This window comes from Protopterus annectens, chromosome 8.part0 (genome assembly GCF_019279795.1).
Source record: "Protopterus annectens isolate FY-2018-M chromosome 8.part0, PAN1.0, whole genome shotgun sequence".
Taxonomy (NCBI): Eukaryota; Metazoa; Chordata; order Ceratodontiformes; family Protopteridae; genus Protopterus; species Protopterus annectens.
In genome coordinates this window covers 440,358,647-440,380,392 of record NC_056741.1, presented here as the reverse complement: position 1 = coordinate 440,380,392, position 21,746 = coordinate 440,358,647, and the positions used below count along the sequence as shown (strand labels likewise).

At 38.0% G+C, this 21,746-nt stretch overlaps 1 protein-coding gene across 2 annotated transcripts in view; it reads left to right on the top strand.

Moving 5' to 3' along the window:
- The window catches only part of LOC122808860 (protein S100-A13-like), a 273,689-nt gene that overhangs the window by 180,311 nt on the left and 71,632 nt on the right, over positions 1 to 21,746 (top strand). For both annotated transcript variants that reach the window (XM_044079959.1, XM_044079958.1), the window contains exon 2: positions 12,115 to 12,279. In XM_044079959.1, the coding sequence (XP_043935894.1) occupies positions 12,133 to 12,279 (147 nt within the window). In that variant the 5' untranslated portion in view covers positions 12,115 to 12,132. The remainder of the gene's footprint in view (positions 1 to 12,114; positions 12,280 to 21,746) is intronic.

Genomic DNA, 21,746 nt, shown 5'->3' with positions numbered 1-21,746 from the left:
CTCTGCATCTCCTTTGTTGCATCTACTAATATAGGAGATACAATTGTTTTTTTGTTATATCTTCTTACTCTGTTTTATTACAATGTAAAATGTATGTACAATGTATGTAAAATGTTTATATTAATGTATCCGTGATAGTGTATATTATAGCCCTGCTCTGCATCTCCTTTGTTGCATCTACTAATATAGGAGATACAATTGTTTTTTTTGTTATATCTTCTTACTCTGTTTTATTACAATGTATTAATTTTTATTTTACCATAATGTATTAATCTTTGTATTTTATTGTGGAGCTTTTCTCCCCGGGCCTCCGCTGAAAATGGACATATATCCAGTCAGACTATCCCGGTCAACAAATGTAAAATAAAATAAATAAAAATCTAAGTGTTAGACGTTATTTTACTGAAGTGCAAAGGAATGCATATTCCAGGGATAAAGCAGGTATATCTTTTCCCAGTATAAATTAGGCTTCTTTGCTTATCATACTATTAACACTATAGCATGTGTGCAACATAATATGTGATTGTCTTAATGAATATGGAAAATATCCTTGAACGTAATGTATGGGACATTTGCTGTCACCATAATTGGATTAGACTGGGAATATCCAACTTTTACTTTAGATGTCCTGCTTCCAAAATAGAGACCCATTTAAAACACTTATACTAACACTACTGTTATTCAGTTCACACAGCTGTTCTTGGTAAGATACAGAATTGGAGTTCTTGGTAAAGTCTTGGTATGTTCAACAGATGCCACCTCAGTAAGCTCAGGTTTCCTCAGAGCTGATTTTATACTAGCTGATTGTGCTCTAACTAATCAAAAACTGGTCAAAAATCACAGGTTAGCAGAGATTAAAAGTTGCTTTTTTTTTAAACATACCAAGGAAAATGTTTGCATGAGACATGTGTCTCTTCTAATAGGGAGTTTGTCGTTTGCTTCTATGGATGTTAGACCTAAACAGCGTAAGGAACCTAGACTGGCTTCCTAATACAGGCCTGTCTGTGTTGAGCCTTCATTATAAATATTGGGTACATGCTTGCAGCATGCCTAGATCACTGTGTGCCTCAGCTGATACAGATGATCGGTGTAGGTTGGTTGGTAGTAAGTATACTTCTGATGATGTTTTGAAAAACAGGCCCAACACTTTAAAAGACCTAAGAGAAGTGGGATGCTTTACTAATTGTGAGTTTAGATACATAGAATGCCTTTGACAAGGTAGAGTGGAAGTACATTATGAAGGTTTTGCTGGCATTTAGTTTTGAAAATTGTTGACTCTATTACAGCACTCTCATACAGAAGCCAAGTAAAGGTGAAATACATGTAGCTTTCTCAGTGTTCTATTCTTTATTTAGAAGGACTAGATGATGATACCCACACTCTTCCAATTAAATTGCTATTTAATTGAAATCCTTACTAATGGGACGTAGACAATTCAGGTTACATACTTATAAGATTTAAACATTTCATTTTTTGATGAGCATATTGTGAATTATATCACTTGGTCTATTGAGGATGTACCTTATCTTTTTCAGTGTTTGGATTCATTTGTGATTTTTGGGGTTATAAAGTCATAAGACCTAGGCATGGGCCATCTGTGTCAGTTATAATCTTGTACCGTTAGCATACTTATTTATGAGATATTCCCCATCTTAAGTATTTGAGAATGTGAGTGGGTAACACAGTGAAATACTTGATTGATTGGATCTGTGAGGTGTTGAAAAAAAGGATGAAGAATGATTTTAGGGGATAGAAGATGATAGGGCTAGAGGTGGATCACAGAGTTTATGCATTACATTTTCTATGCTTCTGCTTTTATTATATGTTTTAAAATCTTCCCTGGCAAAAGCCCCTTCAAACTTTCTAAAAGTAGTTAAGAATATGATAAGACATTTTATATGAGACATTGGTAAGGCTTATTTTTCTTGGGATAAACTAAACTTATCTAAATATGAGATACGTTTAAATGTACCAGACTCTCACTGTTACCGTAATGCAGTATAATTCAAATAGTCATATTTGCTATGTATTCATATGAATGAACAGAAGAAAAAAATGATATTGATGACAAGTTTTAATACTAAGTCTTTTGTCAGGGCAGCAGTATGGTCTTATTTTGGAACTAGGAAGGTACTCCCTTATGTCATGAAACAGGTCATATTGAGATTTAGGAAAATGAGACTGTCTAAATCGTAAGCAAAATTCTAAACATTCCCATAAGGACAATCAAACTATAGCACTCATCATAACTGGCATTGAAAGTCAAGGTTAATAATAAAGCCTTCTTTAACTATTCCAGGCAATTAAGAAATAATACACAACAATTTTCTGAATTAATTCATATTTGTATTGCCTTCTTTTACCCTAAAATATTGAATAGACTTGCAGATGCATTTAGTACCAGCTTCATAGAAGGAACAGTTATTGAAATTCTACAAATTAGTAACCAAAAAGGAAATTTCCCCTCCAAAAATACACAAAGAGCAATTCCAGAACAATAAAGGCTGTCTTCCACAAATATAGACTGTCTTCCACAAATATATCGTACTGTTGAGTCCGTTGCACTGGTATTCCAAAAAAAGAAATCCAAAATTTTATAAATAGACACTTTAATCAAAGTAAGGTAAAAAGAATACAAATGAGCATGGATTGAGTGCTTTCATCTCTCCACGGAGACTTCATCAGAATCATTTAGTAACCATTCTAAAACCATTTTATATCTTTACATTCTCTGTGATTGGCTGGCCATTTGATGCTTCAATTATTTAATTATAGATTTATACAAACCTTTTGGTGTTTCACATCAAACGTTCTAACCTTTTAGTTACTTTATTATAAAAAATTCCATACATTTATATGTTGCAAGAATATACATAAATGTTATAAGATGTATTAATCAACATCTACATAATAAATAAGAAATACATAACATTTAAAAACCATTATATATTCCATCTTTCAAAATATTCAACCTCCATATATTGACATGTAAAGAAGCTGATTTAAAGTTTGGGTACTTGAGGAGGCTGAATATTTTGAAAGAGGAGGTGACTGGGAAACTAGGTTAGAATTCAGAGAAATGATATGGCAACTCAGGCTGGATGCATGTAGTGGGAAAGGCCTGAAAGACCATATTTCTATTACCCCAGCCTTGAAACTGCTTTCAGAAGATGCTAAAAGACAATATAAAAAGCAAATAGGACATATTAATATAATAATGAATGTTTCAGGGCTTTATTAAGAGCATTTAGTCCTACAGGTATATTTTTTGATATAGTTCTTTACATAAACACATACCTCAAAAATCTATTCTTACTATGCTCTTTTGATGGAATATATAATGTTTTTTAAATGTTATTTATTTCTTATTTATTGTGTAGATGTTGATTAATACATCTTGTAACATTTATGTATATTCTTGCAACATATACATGTATGGAATTTTTTATAATAAAGTAACTAAAAGGCTAGAACGCTTGATGTGAACCACCAAAAGGTTTGTATAAATCTATAATTAAATAATTGAAGCATCAAATGGCCAGCCAATCACAGAGAATGTAAAGATATAAAATGGTTTTAGAATGGTTACTAGATGATTCTGGAGTTCCGCTGTGGTGACCCCTAACTGGGAAAAGCCGAAAGACACAAACAGACACAAACTAGATGATTCTGATGAAGTCTCCGTGGAGAGATGAAAGCGCTCAATCCATGCTCATTTTTATTGTTTTTACCTTACTTTGATTAAAGTATCTATTATAAAATTTTGTTTTTATTTTTTTGGAATACCAGTGCAACGGACTCAACAGTACAATATATTTGAGGAAGACAGTCTATAAATGTGGAAGACAGCCTTTATTGTTCTGGAATTGCGCCTTGTGTATTTTTGGAAATTCTACAAATTCCCAAGTCCCTTGCTCTCCCTAACAATATTATGGAACCTGTCCTAAGTGCAGTCTCAAAAATAAAAAAAATGGACCTCTGTGGTCCCAAACAATATTCCTGGTTGCTTAATCAACTGCACCAGACATAAACCCTCTGAGCCTTTTCTAAAATTGTTCAACTTAAGAATTGCCAGAGGACATACTCCTAAGGTACGGACAGTTGTCTTTGTTATACCACTCAATAAGGGGACTCCACCATGGATTTCAGGAATTATAGAGTTGTCAAGCTAATGAGCCTAATTTGTAAAACTATGGTGTGCAATATATCTGATTTCATAAGCTATGATATACACAAGACTACTGCTTTACACCTGCAGCAATATGGTTTTGTCAGAGGGATATCATGCCTACTTAAATTAGTAACTTTTCTTTGAGAAAGTTACAGAAACTGTAGCTTGAGGCCATGCTGGTCACTCAGTACACCTGGATTTTGCCAAAGCTTTTAACACTGCTCTCAATACTGGAAATGTACATAAGGTTAAACGCTTAAAGTAAACTCTTTTAAAATGGATAGCAAACTAACACATAGAAACCCTGTAGTTAAAGTAACAGGTACTACCATAGAAAGCAAAAAAGGAGACTAGTGGCATAACTTGCAAGTCAGCACTTCACTTAGGACCACCTCTGTTCATAGGTTCATAGGTGTGTACAAGGCTAATGGCCCTGGAACCTTTACAAGCCTAGCCCAAAAAAATTGCCCAGGCACTGTGCCACCCGATGTTAATTCACAGTGCCCTATCCAGTAGAGCAACTGGAGTAATCCCTGGGGTGAACTTTCTGTTACCCATCCACTCATCAATATTTCTCTTGAAGAGGGCCAGCAAGGTGCTTTGCTTGACATGAATAGGAAGCTTATTCCAGAGTATGGGCAGTCTTTGGGAGATGAACCTGTCCCTCCAGCATTTTCTGTTAATTGTGGTAATGAGGTTGTGATCTCTGGAGCATGTGGCATGAAGGAATTGGGATTTCTTTAGGTGTAGCATTTCAAGTAGGGCTGGGTCGGACATGGCTTTATAAATCAAGCAGAGATCACCTCTAAGTAGACGATAAGAGACTGAGAACAGCTGAAGTTTCTTGAGTCTTTCCATGTAGGACATGTGTTTAAGGCCTAGGATCCTTTTTGTGAGGTACTTTTGTGGCCTTTCCAGCTGTTGTAGGTGTCTGGTCATGTACATGCCAAGCGGGGTGTTATATTCGATTATTGGTCTAATGAAGGATGAGGAGAGAGGGATGATGACCTCTTTCTTCCTGGATGCGAAAACTTTGGTTATAAGATGTGCCACGTATTAGAACTTTCAGACCACCGTGGCAATGTGGTGGTCGAAGGTGAGGTGGCTGTCGACCTTGCTGCCCAGATCTCTTATGGCCCCTTCAATGTTCAGTGGGCTCCCATCAATGTGGTAATTTGTGGGAACTGAGTTTTTTCCAAAGGGGATGATAACGCATTTTTTGGCATTAAGCTTCAGGACATGGTTCCGACACCAGTCATTGATCTCAGACAGGCCCTTTTGTAGGATGTCTGCATCACTTGAGGAGTTGATAATGACTCCTAGCTTGCAGTCATCAGTGAACTTGGTCAGCCAGAGTCATTCTATGTCGATCTGGATTTCTGAGAAGTAGATGCCAAATAGAAGGGGGCTCAGGACTGAGCCCTGTGGGACTCCACTTGTGACCGGTTGACAGTCTGACTTGGAATCTGCAACTTTTACTCTGTGGGTCCTGTCTGTGAGTCATTTTTTAACCCACCTAGTGATGTAAGGATTGATGCCTAGTTTGGTGAGTTTATCAATGATACCTGAGTGGGGGATTGTATCAAAAGCCTTGGCCAGGTCAAGGTAGGCTGTATTCACTGCCTTACCCTCATCCACAGCCTTGGTGACTGCCTCGAAAAAGTCAGCCAGGATCAGCAGGCAGGAGCTCCCCTTGACAAAGCCAAACTGCATAGGGTCAAGAGTTTAGAGATTGCCTACATCTTTGTTAAGCAGGTTCATGATGATGCGCTCCATAGCTTTGCATACCAGACTCATCAGGCTAATGAGGCAATAGTTCCCAGGGTCTGTAGTTACTCCCCCTTTATGGAGCAGGGTGACTGTAGCAGTGCACCATTTATTAGGGACATAGCCTGATGTAAGGCTGTGATTTAACAGGTCACACAGATGTGGTACCAGTTCATTTTGTAGCTCATGTAGAACACAGCCAGGGATATTATCAGATCCCATGGATGCTGTATTCTTGGCTTTGGACAATGCAGCTTTTACCTGTACCACAGAAATGGTAGGTACCAAGACCAAGCTTTCTTCTGGTATTGTGATAGGGCCCTTGGGGGAGGGGATGGGTAAAGTTGGCACTGAATCTGTCATATAGTATGTTGGCTATATTCATAGGTTCATAGGTTAGTACTAAGCTAACTGCCCTTGCAAGCCATTTTCAGCCTAGCCAATTATCCCTTGTTAGACTCAAACCATGCACCTTGTGTTTGTAAGGCAAATACCTTAAACCATTAGGCCACCCTCCCAACCCTGGTTGGCTTAGTGTAGGAGGTGCCATTGTGTAGTAACTCAGAGCAAATCTGGGTATTGCCTTGGAGGTTTTAGATATAGCTATAGAAGGCTTTGTGGATGTTTTTGGTGTCTGCCGCAATTCTGCCTTAATTGCTGGCTTTAGAGGATTTGATAAGGGATCTCAGCTTTTTGTTGAGACTAATAAGGGAGGTTTTCCAGTCTTGTGACTTCATATTTTTCTGCAACAGTCTCTTCTTTCTGTTGTAAAGTTTATTGATGGCTGAGGACCACCAGATTGGCTTTCTTTTTTTTGGAGGAGAACGTCTTAGTTCTATTTGCATTTGTGTACGTGCTTGTACTGTGCATTGATGTATGATTTGGCAGTCATGCAGCTATTTTTCATTGGCATGGGTGCTGAGATATTAGCCAACTAAGTTTTTAGGAGCCCAAAGTTGGCTTTAGAGACATTTTTCAGGGTGGTCACCTTAGCGGGGGTCATAGGTGAGATGGAGATTTCCATGGTGATCAGTTTGTGGTCAGATTTAACCAGGGAGGAATTGACTATAGGCATAGGGCAACGGTCTCCCATGTTGGTGATAACCAGGTCAAGGATGTGGCTACCTCTAGTGGGGGTCAGAATGAGCTGGTCATGGGCACTGGAATTGATAAATTCCAGAAAGCGTTGGGCCTGTACATTGGTACTTGAATAGTTTTCCCAGTTGATGGAAGGGTAGTTGAAGTCACCTAGTATGAGAGTATTGGGATGAACCTTGATAGATTCCAGGGTGCTTAAGAACTTGCAGTGAGAGTCTAGGGACATGTTTGGGGTTCTGTAGCAGGCTATGACTTGTATCGCTGTCTTAACCAGTGTTAGTTGTACCTGAAGTATCTCAGATGCATTACGCTGGGCTACCCATCTAGAGGTGTGCATATCCTTTCAGAATATGGAGATACCATCACCTTCGAAGATTCCGGCCATATTCTGGGACCGAAAGTTATGGAATGACTTGTAGCCTGGGAGCACAGGGGTGCTTTCTGCCTCTCTGTTACAGCACAGATGTCAACATTCTCCATTTTGAGGAAAGCTTTGAGTGAGTGTATCTTGAGATTTAGACTTCTAGCATTGAGCAGCATGACCCTCAGATTACATTTGTTTGTAGCTGTTACAGTGGAATTTTGGCCTTTGCAACACTGCTTAAAAACCACTATAGGGGTAGCAAGAGCCTTAGCCAGTACCTGGAATCCCAGGAGTGACAGATGCAGGCCTTCTCTGGCAAAGCATCAAGGTCTGTCGATCATGTCATCCCAGGCAGACAGATACTGGATCCCCTATGAATGACACCAGAAACTTAGCCAAAATAAGTAATTTTCTGCTTGTACTGCGGTATCATTCTGAGTGATGGTAGAATACTGCTGAGGGCTAGGGTCATACCTGCCTGGGGCACATAATCCGAGAGTTCCATCACATCTTTTTTCATGTTGTCCCGGGAGGTACGTCTCAGGTCATTCACATCCACATGGACAATGACTGAGTCATATTTGTACTTGCTGTGGAGTGACCTGAGTGCATGTGATATGTGGTGGATCCTGGCACCTGATAGACAACTGACTGTCACCTTCTCCTTGTTCATCCTACTGAGTGGGACATCAGTGTGCCTCACAACTGAGTCTCCTATGATTGGTACATTGGGTAAAGTGTTTTGCCTTAAGGGTTTAGGTTGAGGGGCACACTGTTATGGTAAGCTATGTGTTCTGTGGTTGGTGTTGTGTTTTGGTGGATGAGTGCATTTCTGTTTTGGGGGTCTCTGTTTGGGTAAATTTTTCTTGAGAGCCTCCACGAAGGTGGGTGTATGGAGTGTGTTTTTATGTGTGGGTTGTGATGGTTGGTATTTTGGAGGGCTGTGTCTTGGATTTCAAACCTTATTGCAGATATATGGCTACATTTTCAGATGACTGCAGGCTGGGTATTATTATTTGCTTGGTGTCTGATACAGTTTTGCTACAACAAGGTCTAAACTATACAAATCAGTGATGTATAAGAAATGGTCTTAAATTAAATGCAATGAAATGCAGCATTTCCACCATTGATAAATTCCAGTGCCAGCTCACAGTATAGGCAGCATCCCACTTCAGACTGACATATTTGTTAGACATCTCATTACCTTCTTGGAAAACTATCTCACAACTCACACATAGCATAAGTAGTCAGAAAATGCTTCTATCTTTCCCAATTAATGACAAAAAGTATCTCATCCAGGTCAAAAGAAGTTATCATTCCTCTATACTCTGCCCTAATCAGACCAATTACAGAATATAATACCTGTCTTAGTATGTATTTATCCAAGCATATCACACAGCTAGACAGATTCCAAATATTCTAAACTAAAAGGATCACCAGACTAAAATACCTCAGCTACCAAGATAGGCTTGAGGCTCTGACTTTATACTGTATCAGTTATAGATTTCTGCATGGTTATGTAAGTCAAAAAATTCCATGACATTAATAATTCAATCTTCCCTGATTTTTTTTTTATACTTCCACAAAAAAGGCTCCAAAATACCCAAGTAAAGACTGGAATCTTCATCAGCAAGTAAATGAGATGGACAGGATAGACAGATTTATTACTCAATGCTTTTATTACATATAAATATAAAACTGGAGGGAGGTTATTACTCAGTGATTTTTTCCCCTGAACTCTAAAATAATCTTCAGTTTACACATATAACAAAGTGATGCCTTTATTAGCTATAAGTGAAGCCTTGATGCTTGTATGAGTGCCTGTAAATTCTTCCCAGGCCTGAGTTGTTTTGCCCTCCTTAAAGCAGAAAATGCCCTATAAGGGCAAGATATTAGCATGATGATTATGGTCCATGCACTGACTGCTTTGTAAACTTTGTGAATCTGACTCCAAAGCTAAAGCCTGAGATGAGCTAGATGCTGAAATGGAGTCTTCCTGTGGCTTACAGCAGTACTAGTCTGCCAGGGAAGATGGACTATCCAAGGCTGTACAAGACAGTGAGACTAATGGAGATTTTAAAAGTGAGCCAAAAAGGGGTTAATGCTGTATGTGCTAGTATATGAAAACATGAACTGGGAGTGTAATTGTTTTGTTTTGAGGGAATGGCTTGTACAATGTGATATTATGGTGATCTCTAGCAGGAGCACATGAGATAGGACTGAGATGGGCATTTGAAGATAAATTTATGTAAGAGGCAGGCAGCCAAGAGCCACTAAGTTTAAGAGTGCAACAGGAGCAGGATGGTTGCAGTGTTCAAGAAATGATTTTCAGAGACAGCAAACTATTTAGTGTGGCAGTTGCTGCAAAGGTTAAGGGGTGTGAGCTATAGTTTCTGTGGTGCAGGGTTTGATTCTGTCAGCCCTTGTTTACCTACTGTGTGACCTTACGTGAGTCATTTAACCAGACATTGCTCCCAGGTTTCCCCTGAAAAAAGCTGAGTCCAATGGGCCTACCTGGTTGACAAATAAGATTGTTATTATTATTATCATATTATTATTACAGCTGTAAGCTGCGGTGGTGCAGCTGTCGCCTCACAGCGAGGTTCTCCTGTTCGATTCTCAGCTGGAGCACCTTCTGTGTGGAGTCTGCATGTCCTCCCCGTGGTCGAGTGCCATTCTAAAGACATGCGTGAATGGCCATGCCTTCGTTGAAGGTTGGGCGTCGGGCTGGCACCTCGGCACCATAAAAATCGACTGCCAATCATTAGTGGACCGGAGTTCCACTGTGGTGACCCCTAACTGGGAAAAGCCGAAAGAAAAACAACATATTATTATTACAGTTGTTTCTGTTGGACCTGGAATTGATTTTCATTGTTACTATAATACAACCTTTCCAGCTTTTTTCCTCATTATTCTAAATGTAAAAAAAAAAAAAAAGCTTTAAATAAAAGCATACTGCAATTTGACAAGAACAGATCAAGGAAAAGTCTTACAATCTTCACAAGGAATTGATCTTCTTTGGGCCACTCAGAAAGGAACTCAGTGCTTGTTTTCTGCCCTAACTTAGAATTTTTAAAACTCCACAAACTAAAGAAATTAACAATGCAATAAGACAAAATCAGGTTAAGAAATACTCTAAGTCAGGCCAGATTTCAAAACAGTTCCTTTCAGTGTAAGTCTGCCCAGATTCCAAAAGACTTAATTTCAATGGAAGTGACTTACTTCAGTATAAAACCTTCTATAAACCAAGTTCAAACCAGTTACAAGTGGCGTCCCACAAGGCTCAGTCCTGGGACCTGTCTTGTTTGGTATATATTTCTCGGAGGTACAGGCCAACACTGAAGGACTGTGGCTGACCAAGTTCACAGATGACTGCAAACTGGGCGCCATAATCGACTCTCCAGCCGACACAAGCATCATCCAAAAGGGCCTCATAGAAACAGACAACTGGTGCCAGAGCCATGGCCTCAAGCTAAACGCCAAAAAGTGTATAGTCATCCCCTTTGGCAAAAACAAAGTGCCCACAAATTACCACATAGGTGGTAATCCATTAAGTACAGAAGAAGTAATTAGGGACCTGGGGACCCAAGCTGATAGCAATCTCTCATTTGACAACCACGTGGCCAAAGTGGTTAGAAAAACATTTTATATAGCCCACCTAATCATGAAGGGATTCACATCTAGATTAGGGAGGTCATTGTGCCTCTTTACTCATCCCTCATCAGGCCCATAATTGAGTACAATGCCCCTTTTGGGATGTACCTTACCAAACACCTGCAGCAACTGGAAAGACCCCAAAAGTACCTCACCAAGAGGATCAAAGGGCTCAAACAGATGCCATATGCTGCCTGGTTAAAGAAACTCCAGCTCTACTCAGTGGCATACCGCCTGCTCAGAGGTGACCTGTGCCTGATGTATAAGGCCATGTCCAACCCGGAATTAAGGGACATGCTGCACCTCAAAAATCCAAATCCCATCGAGCTACACGCTCGAGAGACTTGAACCTCAGCACTGAAATAAATAGGACATGCTGGAGGGACAGATTCATAACCCAGAGGCTCCCTTCACTCTGGAATAAAATCCCAGTCCAGGTTAGGCAGAGTCCCTCATTGACTCTTTTCAAGAGGAATCTTGATGAGTGGATGGGAGATCGTAGGTTTACCCCGGGTATCACTTCTGTGTCACTGTTAGACAGAGGCACAGTATACTAACCTTGAAAAAGGGCATAGCAAAATTAATTTAAAATGGGTGGTGAAAGCCAAACATACTCTGGCTAGGCTTATAAATGCCCTAGGGCAGATAGCCTAGTATGAACCTATGAACCTATGAACCTATAAACATGCTTATTCCAGGGGTCAAATTCCAAAACACTTGCTTTCTGCCTGCTCTCAGTGCAAGTGGTCACTTACACTTAGAGCACGTCTTTTGGAATAGAGCCCCAAGTTTCTCAAAACATATTATATTTCCTCTTAGAGCAGTGTGTTCTGCCACTTGAGCTGTTTTTCTTTACTGCTAACCTAACATTCCTGTGCTCTGAACTGCTCTTGAAAAGGGGACTTCTAATGTAAGGAGGAATGGCTTGTTATTAATGCAGATGTGCACGTATATTTACTCATTCATGAAAGAATACATTAATACATGTGTAATGAAATACACAACAATGGAATATGACTGCCGTTGTGAAATAAATATATTTGTGTTTTTATTGATATAGTCTGAAAACAAGAAGAGAATGGCAGGACATTCAGAATGTGAGAAAGCCCTTACGGCCATTGTGGAGATCTTTTTAAAATATGCTTCTAAAGAAGGCAAGAAAGATAAACTCAGCAATACAGAATTTAGAAACCTTGTTCGTGATCAGCTTCCTCATCTAATTGAGGTAACGATGATTATATGTATATGCTAACTATTGTTAAGTCCAGACAGTTTTTTTAAATGCCACTGACAAAATTCTGTCATCACTGTCCAGAAAATATATCTACTTTAATGTTAAACAGAAACACTTCCAAAATGTTTTATAATATAATATATTTAACTGAAACACTCATTTTATAACCTAGCACCTTCTATGAATAGCAATGCTTTTACAAACCTCTTACTTTTGCTTCCAAATTTGCAGGATTCAGAAGCACCCTGCACACTACCTAAGAAGTACCGTATAGAATGAATTTATCTATAATATTGACAAGATCTTAAATGCAGCAAAAATACCGTACAACTCACAGTAATAAGTCATTGCACTATAAGGTTAAATGAATGGAGTAGTATAAGTTACTCATTGTTCACTAAACCTTCAAAATGTGTGCATGTGCAGTCACCTGCCTGAGTTACTGATGTAGCAGTACGTCAGATGTCTATTTTTTGCAGTCTTTGGAGTAATGCGAGTCAGTGGAAAAAGAAAAAGGTGAGTTGCTTGTTTTCAGTTTTCTCCGATTTGGTACAGCTTCAAACATAGTATAAATAAAGAGAATGTGATATTTTACCTTTAGTTATATTAATTAAGGAGGCAATATGGAGAAGTTTAAGTGTTCCCATTATGATGCTTTTGCTTCTCAACTAATGGAGACATGATGTTTTATTATAGCTTCAAAGCATACAGTGTACTGTAGAACAGCTGAATGTGCCATTCATTTCAATGATGCAGTGCGTACCACACATAAAGTGTACACTGATTGGGGGTTGGAGGTGTTGCACTAGGTAGGGTTCAGAGCTGGCTAGTACAACATGCCATACAGTGGAGAACAGAGATGCAGTTTCTTGAAGTAGAGGTTATCACATTTCATTTGTGCACAACATTGCAGGCTGTGTATTCATGTTATCGTTGTCATTGGAGGAACATGGCTATAGCAGATTCACAAATATCTCAGGTTTTGTGCTTGTATTGTAAACTGCAATGGATGTGGAATACCTATTAAAATCAACCTGTGCATTTTCAAGCTGAAACTGAAGCTAAATCATTGAAATGACATATACGTATTCAGTCCTAAAATCAAATTAAGCTAATCTGGTAGGCAAAGTGCTACTTGTTGACTACATTAGCCTGACTAGACTTGGACTATTTTCAGATGAGATGCAAAATAGTATTCATACTTAATAGTAGAAAATTGGTCAAAGGACTATGGAAATTTCCTTAATCTTTTCAGATGATGTAATGTTTAAAGAGCACTAAGCAGGGGCGGCCCGTGCTATTGGACTGCCGGACTGCAGCCCCCTCAGAACAAAAAAGAAATAAAAATAGAAAAAACATTTTTTTTAAATTTCGCGGACTTCGCGCATGCGCAGTAGTCCCGACTACTGCACATCTATGCGCATGCTCCAGGCAGTCCGGCAGTCCCCATAGGGAAACACAAGGAGACGTCTGTGCACTTTTAAAGTGCACAGACTCGCTGGGATAAGGTATCGGGGCCAGACTGCAACAGCAGCAGTCAGGAATGACAGAACAGTCTCGTCTGGAGGTTTGATTTCAGGGATCTCGCAGGTCTTCAGAGTATTGCACAGGCAGGATGTACGTTAGCTGGATATTATGGAGAACAGACAGGTAAGTGTATGGTGCTTTTTACTTTTACAATGTATGGTACTTGCTGCTTTTATACTTTGTGTGTGTATGGTACTTGCTGCTTTTATACTTTGTGTGTGTATGGTACTTGCTGCTTTTATACTTTGTGTGTGTATGGTACTTGCTGCTTTTATACTTTGTGTGTGTATGGTACTTGCTGCTTTTATACTTTGTGTGTGTATGGTACTTGCTGCTTTTATACTTTGTGTGTGTATGGTACTTGCTGCTTTTATACTTTGTGTGTGTATGGTACTTGCTGCTTTTATACTTTGTGTGTGTATGGTACTTGCTGCTTTTATACGGTGTGTGTGTGTGTGTGTGTGTAAATGCCCCAGGTGCTCATGGTGGTGTGGTAGGGAATACCTCAGGCTTGAACCCTGTACCCTGTATGCAGGTGTTAAAGACTTGAGTTCCCTACCCACCACCATTTGTAAAAAAATTGCAGATTTTTGCCTCATATTTGATCTGATCTGTTCCTCATAATATCTGTGGTTTGTAAATGCTGCAATGCTTGATATTTGATGGTGTAGTAGTAGCATTGTTGCCTCACAGCTGCAATTCTTGGCTGGGGTTCCTTCTTTGTGGGGTCTGTTATCTTCTCCCTGTGTTTGTGTGGTTTTTTTTTTATTTGATGGTGCATGGTAGCATTGTTGCCTCACAGCTGCAGGTTCTCAGGTTTGATTCTTGGCTGGGGTTCCTTCTTTGTGGGGTCTGTTATCTTCTCCCTGTGTTTGTGTGGGTTTGCTTTTATTTGATGGTGCACTGGTAGCATTGTTGCCTCACAGCTGCAGGTTTTCAGGTTTGATTCTTGGCTGGGGTTCCCACTTTGTGGGGTCTGTTATCTTCTCCCTATGTTTGTGTGGGTTTGCTTTTATTTGATGTTGCACTGGTAGCATTGTTGCCTCACAGCTGCAGGTTCTCAGGTTTGATTCTTGGCTGGGGTTCCTTCTTTGTGGGGTCTGTTATATTCTCCCTGTGTTTGCATGGGTTTGTTTTTATTTGATGGTGCACTGGTAGCATTGTTGCCTCACAGCTGCAGGTTCTCAGGTTTGATTCTTGGCTGGGGTTCCTTCTTTGTGGGGTCTGTATCTTCTCCCTGTGTTTGTGTGGGTTTGATTTTGTGTCCTCCCATGTTACAAAGACATGTCTGCATTATTTCTTCCTGGGCCTCTGCTGAAAATTGTTTTTTTGTTCCAAGTCAGACTGTCCTGATTAACAAATGTTAAATAAAATTGACAGGCATTTGAATTTCAGATTTCAGGTTTCTGAATGTTTAATTCCTTGCATATTTGATGGTGCAGTGGTAGTATTGTTGCCTCACAGCTATAGGTTTTCTGGTTTGATTCTTGGTTGGGGTGGCTTCTGTGTGGAGTCTGCATCTCCTCCCTGTGTTTGTGTGGATTTGCTCTGGTGCCCTGTCATTTTACAAAGACGTGTCTGTAGTATTAATCCCTGCGTCTCTGCTGAAAATTGTTTTTGTTCTGTCCGCAGTAAAATTGACAGGCATTTAAATTTCAGACTTCAGGTTTCTGAATGTTTAATTCCTTGCATATTTGATTGTGCAGTGGTAGTATTGTTGCCTCACAGCTATAGGTTTTCTGGTTTGATTCCTGGTTGGGGTGCCTTCTGTGTGGAGTCTGTATCTCCTCCCTGTGTTTGTGCGGATTTGCTCTGGCGCCCTGTCATTTTACAAAGAAGTGTCTACAGTATTAATCCCTGGGTCTCTGCTGAAAATTGTTTTTGTTCTGTCAGCAGTAAAATTGACCGGCATTTGAATTTCAAACTTCATGTTCTTCAGAATACATAGTAGCACAACCTTTTTTTCTAGCAATTTTCTAAGTTTATAAGATGAATATTTTAAATTTGTCCCTATTTTTGGGACTGTATTCCCCCATTGTTGGCTTTGTCCAGGTTTTTGTGCTAAGGTTGACAGCTATGGTAAGAACTGAATTCACTGAATATGTTTGAGGGCTGTATTCCCTCATTACTGGGTTTGTCCAGGTGTTTTGTACTAAGAGGTTGACAGCTATGGTGAGAACTGAATTCACTAAATGATAGCCATTTAAGTTTCAGTCTTCCTCTCTTTTACAAAGCAGCTGATGTGGCGTAGTGGTATGTTACTCTGACTGTTTTTTGCTCAGGGATCTTGGCAGTAAAATGTATGGTGGCAACACAACATTTTATTCTAGCAACTTTCCAAGATTATACAAGCAATGTTTAATGTGTCCCTGGTTTTTGGGCTTTTGACCCCCAATACATTTTGGCTTTTTCCAGTTTTCTTGAGCTGCGAAGTTGAGATGCAGTTGAGTATTGAGTAGATTTTACAAGGAGCTGAGAGCTGCAGGGGAATAGAAGTTTAGTGCTTTGCCTAGTTAATACTATATACAACAGGTTGTGTACTTGCTTTTGATGCAGAAGGCTGTGGGTTCTATTCCCACAAAGGGTGGATGCTGCCGTACTGAGAATGTTCTCCTTGGTGAAGATACTAACTATGAGTCTGTTATCAGTTTGCCATCCATTTCCTCTTGCAATATTATTACTAGCTTATCATTTTTTAATGTAATATAGGCAATTTATTCCTGAGGGGCAACAGACACTTTATTTTTCGATGAAACCATGAAATATAAAGGTGATTGCTAGCAGCAACCGCTTCATTAGTTACAGATTTCTTTAATGTGGAATTATTTAGATGACTTACTTCAGAGATTGTGCATATTTACTGATAATGAGCTGTAGAATTGTGCATATTTACTGATAAAGGTGGACTGTAGAATTATGCATATTTACTGATAATGGTGGACTGTAGAATTGTGCATATTTACTAATAATGGTGGACTGTGGAATTGTGCATATTTACTAATAATGGTGGACTGTAGAATTGTGTATATTTACTAATAATGGTGGACTGTGGAAGTCTGAGTAGACTTTTTTATGATAAATGTTCTCAACTGGGCAGTTTTGCCATTATGGGTGCATATGGTTTGTTTCATTGCTTACTGGAAAAATGTTCAAAACAAATTTAAAACACCCTCTAACAAGTGTACTGTATTGTACAAGGAATATAATTTTAGTATAATGAGGAAGGTGTATCAAAGAGCACATGTATGTTTCATATGCAAGGGGCCCATGATTTGAAAACAGTCCAAAATTAATCTTTATCTGCCACTGGCAAAATGTATTTTCTTTGAATGTGGGTTTCAATGCTGTTTCAATGAATGTGAGTTTCAAGGGCAGAGAAGTTTTAATGCTAAGTTTTCATTGTGAGACTGCATTGCTTTGTTTAACAGATGACTTAGTGTTTGTGCTGTAAAATACAAAATACAACTTTCAAATGAAGTCCAACTCATCATAGAAGTAAAGCAGTATGCACATTAGTGTTTATGGTAAATGGAGTGAAATAGCCAAGTAATGGTTCATTGGAATGGCTGCAGAGGCTCCATTCAACCATTATTTTGTCAGGGGGGAAGGGCAGCAAACTCAGACAGGCCCAGCTGAACTATACCTCCCAACTGTCCAGATTTTCAAAGAATGAATAGATTTTTGCTTCTTATTTTTGGTTTGTTCTTCATAAAATTTGTAGTTTTCTGGCAAATCATTTAGGAATTAAGTCACTAAATAATAAGTTTCAGACTTCATAACCTTCATAAAAATGTATGTTAAAGTAAGAGCTGTTCTATCAACTGTCTCAATTTATACAAGAGCAATTTTTAGTACTGTTTATATGTGCCCCCAATATATTTGGCCTTGTTCAGATTTACTGCATTAACAGGTTGAGAGGTACATGCAAATAAATTGCTTTATAGAATTAGGCATAGCCAACCTCTCAACTGTCCCCAATTTTTGGCTCAAAATATTGCTCTTCCCCCTAATAATCCCTCCACAAAATAGCAATTTTGGAAGAAAACATGGAGGGTTTACAATTAAGAAATAACTGTAATAATCAAAGTTAGAGATTACTTGAAATGCATGTAGATTATTTTATTTTGTCAGCTGCTCAAGGTAGCAGTACTAATATTAAAGTGTCCCTTCTTTGACAGGTAGCAGCTGTAATGTGTGTCTATTTTATATTTTTGCATCACATTTTTGGTCCATTTTTCGTAAAGTTGTGTTTTTTGGCAAATTAGTGACAAATCACTAAAGACTGAAGTTAGAAAATGACAGACATTTGAGTTTCAGATTTTATACCCTTCAGAAAATTCATACTAATGCAAGACCTATTCTATTATCTTTCTAAGTTTATTAGAGCAATATTTAAAAATTGTCCTTATTTTTGGACCTTTGTCCCACTTCTGTGTATGGCTTTGTCCAGATTTCTTGCTTTTGAGGTTGAGAGGTATGACAAATGTGTCAGGGCCATCACAGTCAGCCAGAGAGATTTCAAATTGTGACATGCTTGTTGCACCCCACTCCCCCATGTAGTGACTCTGGATGTGTCCAAGCAAGGCAAGGAGTAGTTGTATCTACCTTGGATGGGGAGGACACACTGCATAAGTACTACAGTGGCTTTTCATCTGTCCTTGATTTTGCAGAATGGTCTGGTTTCTGTCATATTTTTGTACTGTTAATGTATGCTTATTACTCAGATTTATGCTTATTACTCAAAGTGCCTGTTGCTCTGTGTTTAAGTAGCAATGCTTTAATGACCATAAGGTAAGCTTGTCTGAGATCGTAAGATGCAAGTAAGCTTTAATAAGCATACTGTTAAAGAATTGCCAACATTGAAAGCCTTTCTGTTGTTGCCATGCAGAGAATACTTGACTAGATAATGTATAAGCCTTGGGTATTAAATGACAGGATTCCATTATTTTAAAAAGCTCATTACACTTGTTGGAGAATTCCAGTCATCTCTACAGACTTTACCCGTAAACTAAACAGAATGCCAATCATGTGTGGTCCATAACCTGTACAGTAATCCTTTAAGCAATGTATCTTGAGCTTGTTTCTTGTTTGCTTTTCATTTTTTACTTTTATCATGTTTTCCCCATGAAACAAGTTGTCAGGCAGCAGGTCTTTTTTGGATAAGAAACATTTTTACAAGTGGGGGCATCACATAGATTTCTACTTTCAGCATGTTACTTGGCACTTTAATAAAGCTGAATATATTATAATTAGAACTGCAGTGCAAGGAGAAGTGGTTTGAGTTGAGTGCTTCTGGTTTTTCTTGTACTTGATTTTGACTGGCATTCCAGTAATGTATTTAAAAGTAATTTATTTTTTCATGCCTCGCAACCTTTTGTTTCCATCTAGATATTAAGTAAGCTGTCATGCAGCCAATGCATTGAAATATTTTTATTCTTCTACACTTATTTTTGTCTTGATTGGACTTTCATAATGATGGTTTGCCACCCAGGGCAGCGTATTTAATTAAAGTTAGTTTTTTGTGGTTTTGTGCATAGCTCCTCCCCTTTCTGGTTGACCACACCCCCCTTGACCCCACCCATTCAGCTGTCTCCTGAAGCCCCCCTGTGATTTGAAGTCACCAGCCGCCACTGGCACTAAGTTTGTTGTAATGAAAGGACAAGATGCTGCTATATGGGTTTGATGAATTGATGACCACAAGGTTGTGGTTTCTATTTAAATAAAGATGGATCTTAAGATATTTTGCTGCAAATGTTTAAGAAGAGTGAGTCATTTGAAGGATTTTTATAGTAATATAATAGTAGAAGGAAAACATGGATACCTGGTTATGATCACACTGTAAAAGCACAATATAGGAAAAATCAACTATTTTAATCAACTCCTGTTTTTCATCAAAATGGATTGCTGAACTTGTGGCTAAACAATTTCTTCTTACTCCCTAGCTCATGTGACCTCACAGTTAGTTTGTTAGCGGTGCAGAGTATGGAGATTGCAAAGGGCTTGCACCCCTGCAAAAACTATTTTTTTCTGTTTCGCTTAAACTCGACATTGTGCATTATCATATTAAAATATGCTTTATTCCATGATGTACTCTTTTTCAAATGCAATATTATCCTATAGATTTTAGTAAAAATAGAGCAAGATATTAAGATATGTAGGGTAATATGTATAACTATTGATTTAAAGGTAAATAATGGAAGTTGCTTCATGTATTTAAAGGGAAAGACTACAAAAGAGATATTTTATTAATTCAGAAGGTATATATGAGATTTAATGGAGAACGATTACAATAAAGCTTACTGATCATGTGGCAAGTTGGGGAGTATCTGGTATAGACGGATTTAAAATTAAAGTACAAAATGGAATGAAGAGGTTAAATAGGAAGTCTTCAAAGGAATTGAGCATAAAACAACATTGCAACAGTTGGGAAGCAAACGTAAACAAAATCCTTGCTTTTCATAAAAATAGTCAGATTGGTAGATATGTTGTAAAGAGGTAAGGGAATAATGAAGTACTGCATTGATTTTGTTTTTGCTTTCTTGTATTGTGTACAATAATTCAAATTTCACACATTTCCATCACAGTAATTCAACTGAATGTGAAAGATTACACAACAATGAAAACAGTAATGATTAAAAAGACAAAGAAAAAGAGAAAAGGTTGCAAAGATGAAAAAAAGAAACACAAAGCAAAAATAAAAAAATGCAAAATAGGTAGTAGTGGGATATACAACAATACAATATTAATTTAGACCATGTGCATGCACATTGCTTACATACAAGGAACTCCATTCCATCATAGTAAAGGCTGATATAGGAACAGATTTCCAATTTGCTAAAAAATACCTTTTGATAACCATACTTGCCAAAGAAAACTTAATACCATAAGAACCTGGAAAAACTTGCAAAATAGTGGTATATGAGGAAATAAAGGTATATCTTTAAAAAAATGATACATTCTTATGTTCTTCTGCAACAGTCATATAGCTGTAAACATGACCAGCGACAATGCCATAAATCTGCATTGAAACTTTTACAATGACAGCAATGATCATTAGCAGATACAGTCATTAAACATAACTTATTAGGAGTATAATGCATTCTGTAAAATATTTTGTGTTGAATAGATGTATTAATTACTGATGTAGGTCTATATATAGTTACTTTCTTATTCATTAATGAAAATTTTATATTAAAATTGGTCAACAAATGTTTTTCACATTTCAGTTTCCCAGGAAAAAAATAGATCTTTATGCATAGTAAGTGCCAAGATATACACCACGGAAATATGTTACTTTCATCCAATTAAAGAGCTGTTTCAAAAAAAAACTTTTAACAAACCTAAAAATCTGAACTCATTATTTAAAACGTTCATTCCACAAAAAGGAAGAACACACAAAATAGTGTATAAAAAGAAAAAAAGCATTAATTCTGTGTGATTCCCAAGGAATAGCAATACACTTAGCTATAAATAAGATGTTTAAAGAATAAGCTTTAAAAAGTTAATAAAAGAAGTACATTCAACTTGCTCATATAACATCCATATTAAAATTCTGTTGAATAGTTTAATTAATAAATTCATCAATTTATAAACCCATTTATCACTATATTAGAAATCAAAAATGTTAAGAAATGCATTGGCACATATATAGTTGTACAGTATATGTCAGGAAAAGCTTAATCACCAAGATTACCCAAAGTAGTAACATCTTCCAGTGGTATTCTAGGAGTAACACCTCTCCATAAAAATTAATTAGAGCTCATTTTACTTTGTTATACTGCAAAATAGAGGGTAGTGTTATTACATTTTGGAAAAAGCAAACATATAGACAGCCCCCTGGATTCACTAATCCTCTGTGCAAGACTAACTTAGTCCTGCACGGAAGCACCCGTGTACAAGCAGGATGGCAGCGTGTCATGCATAATAATGAA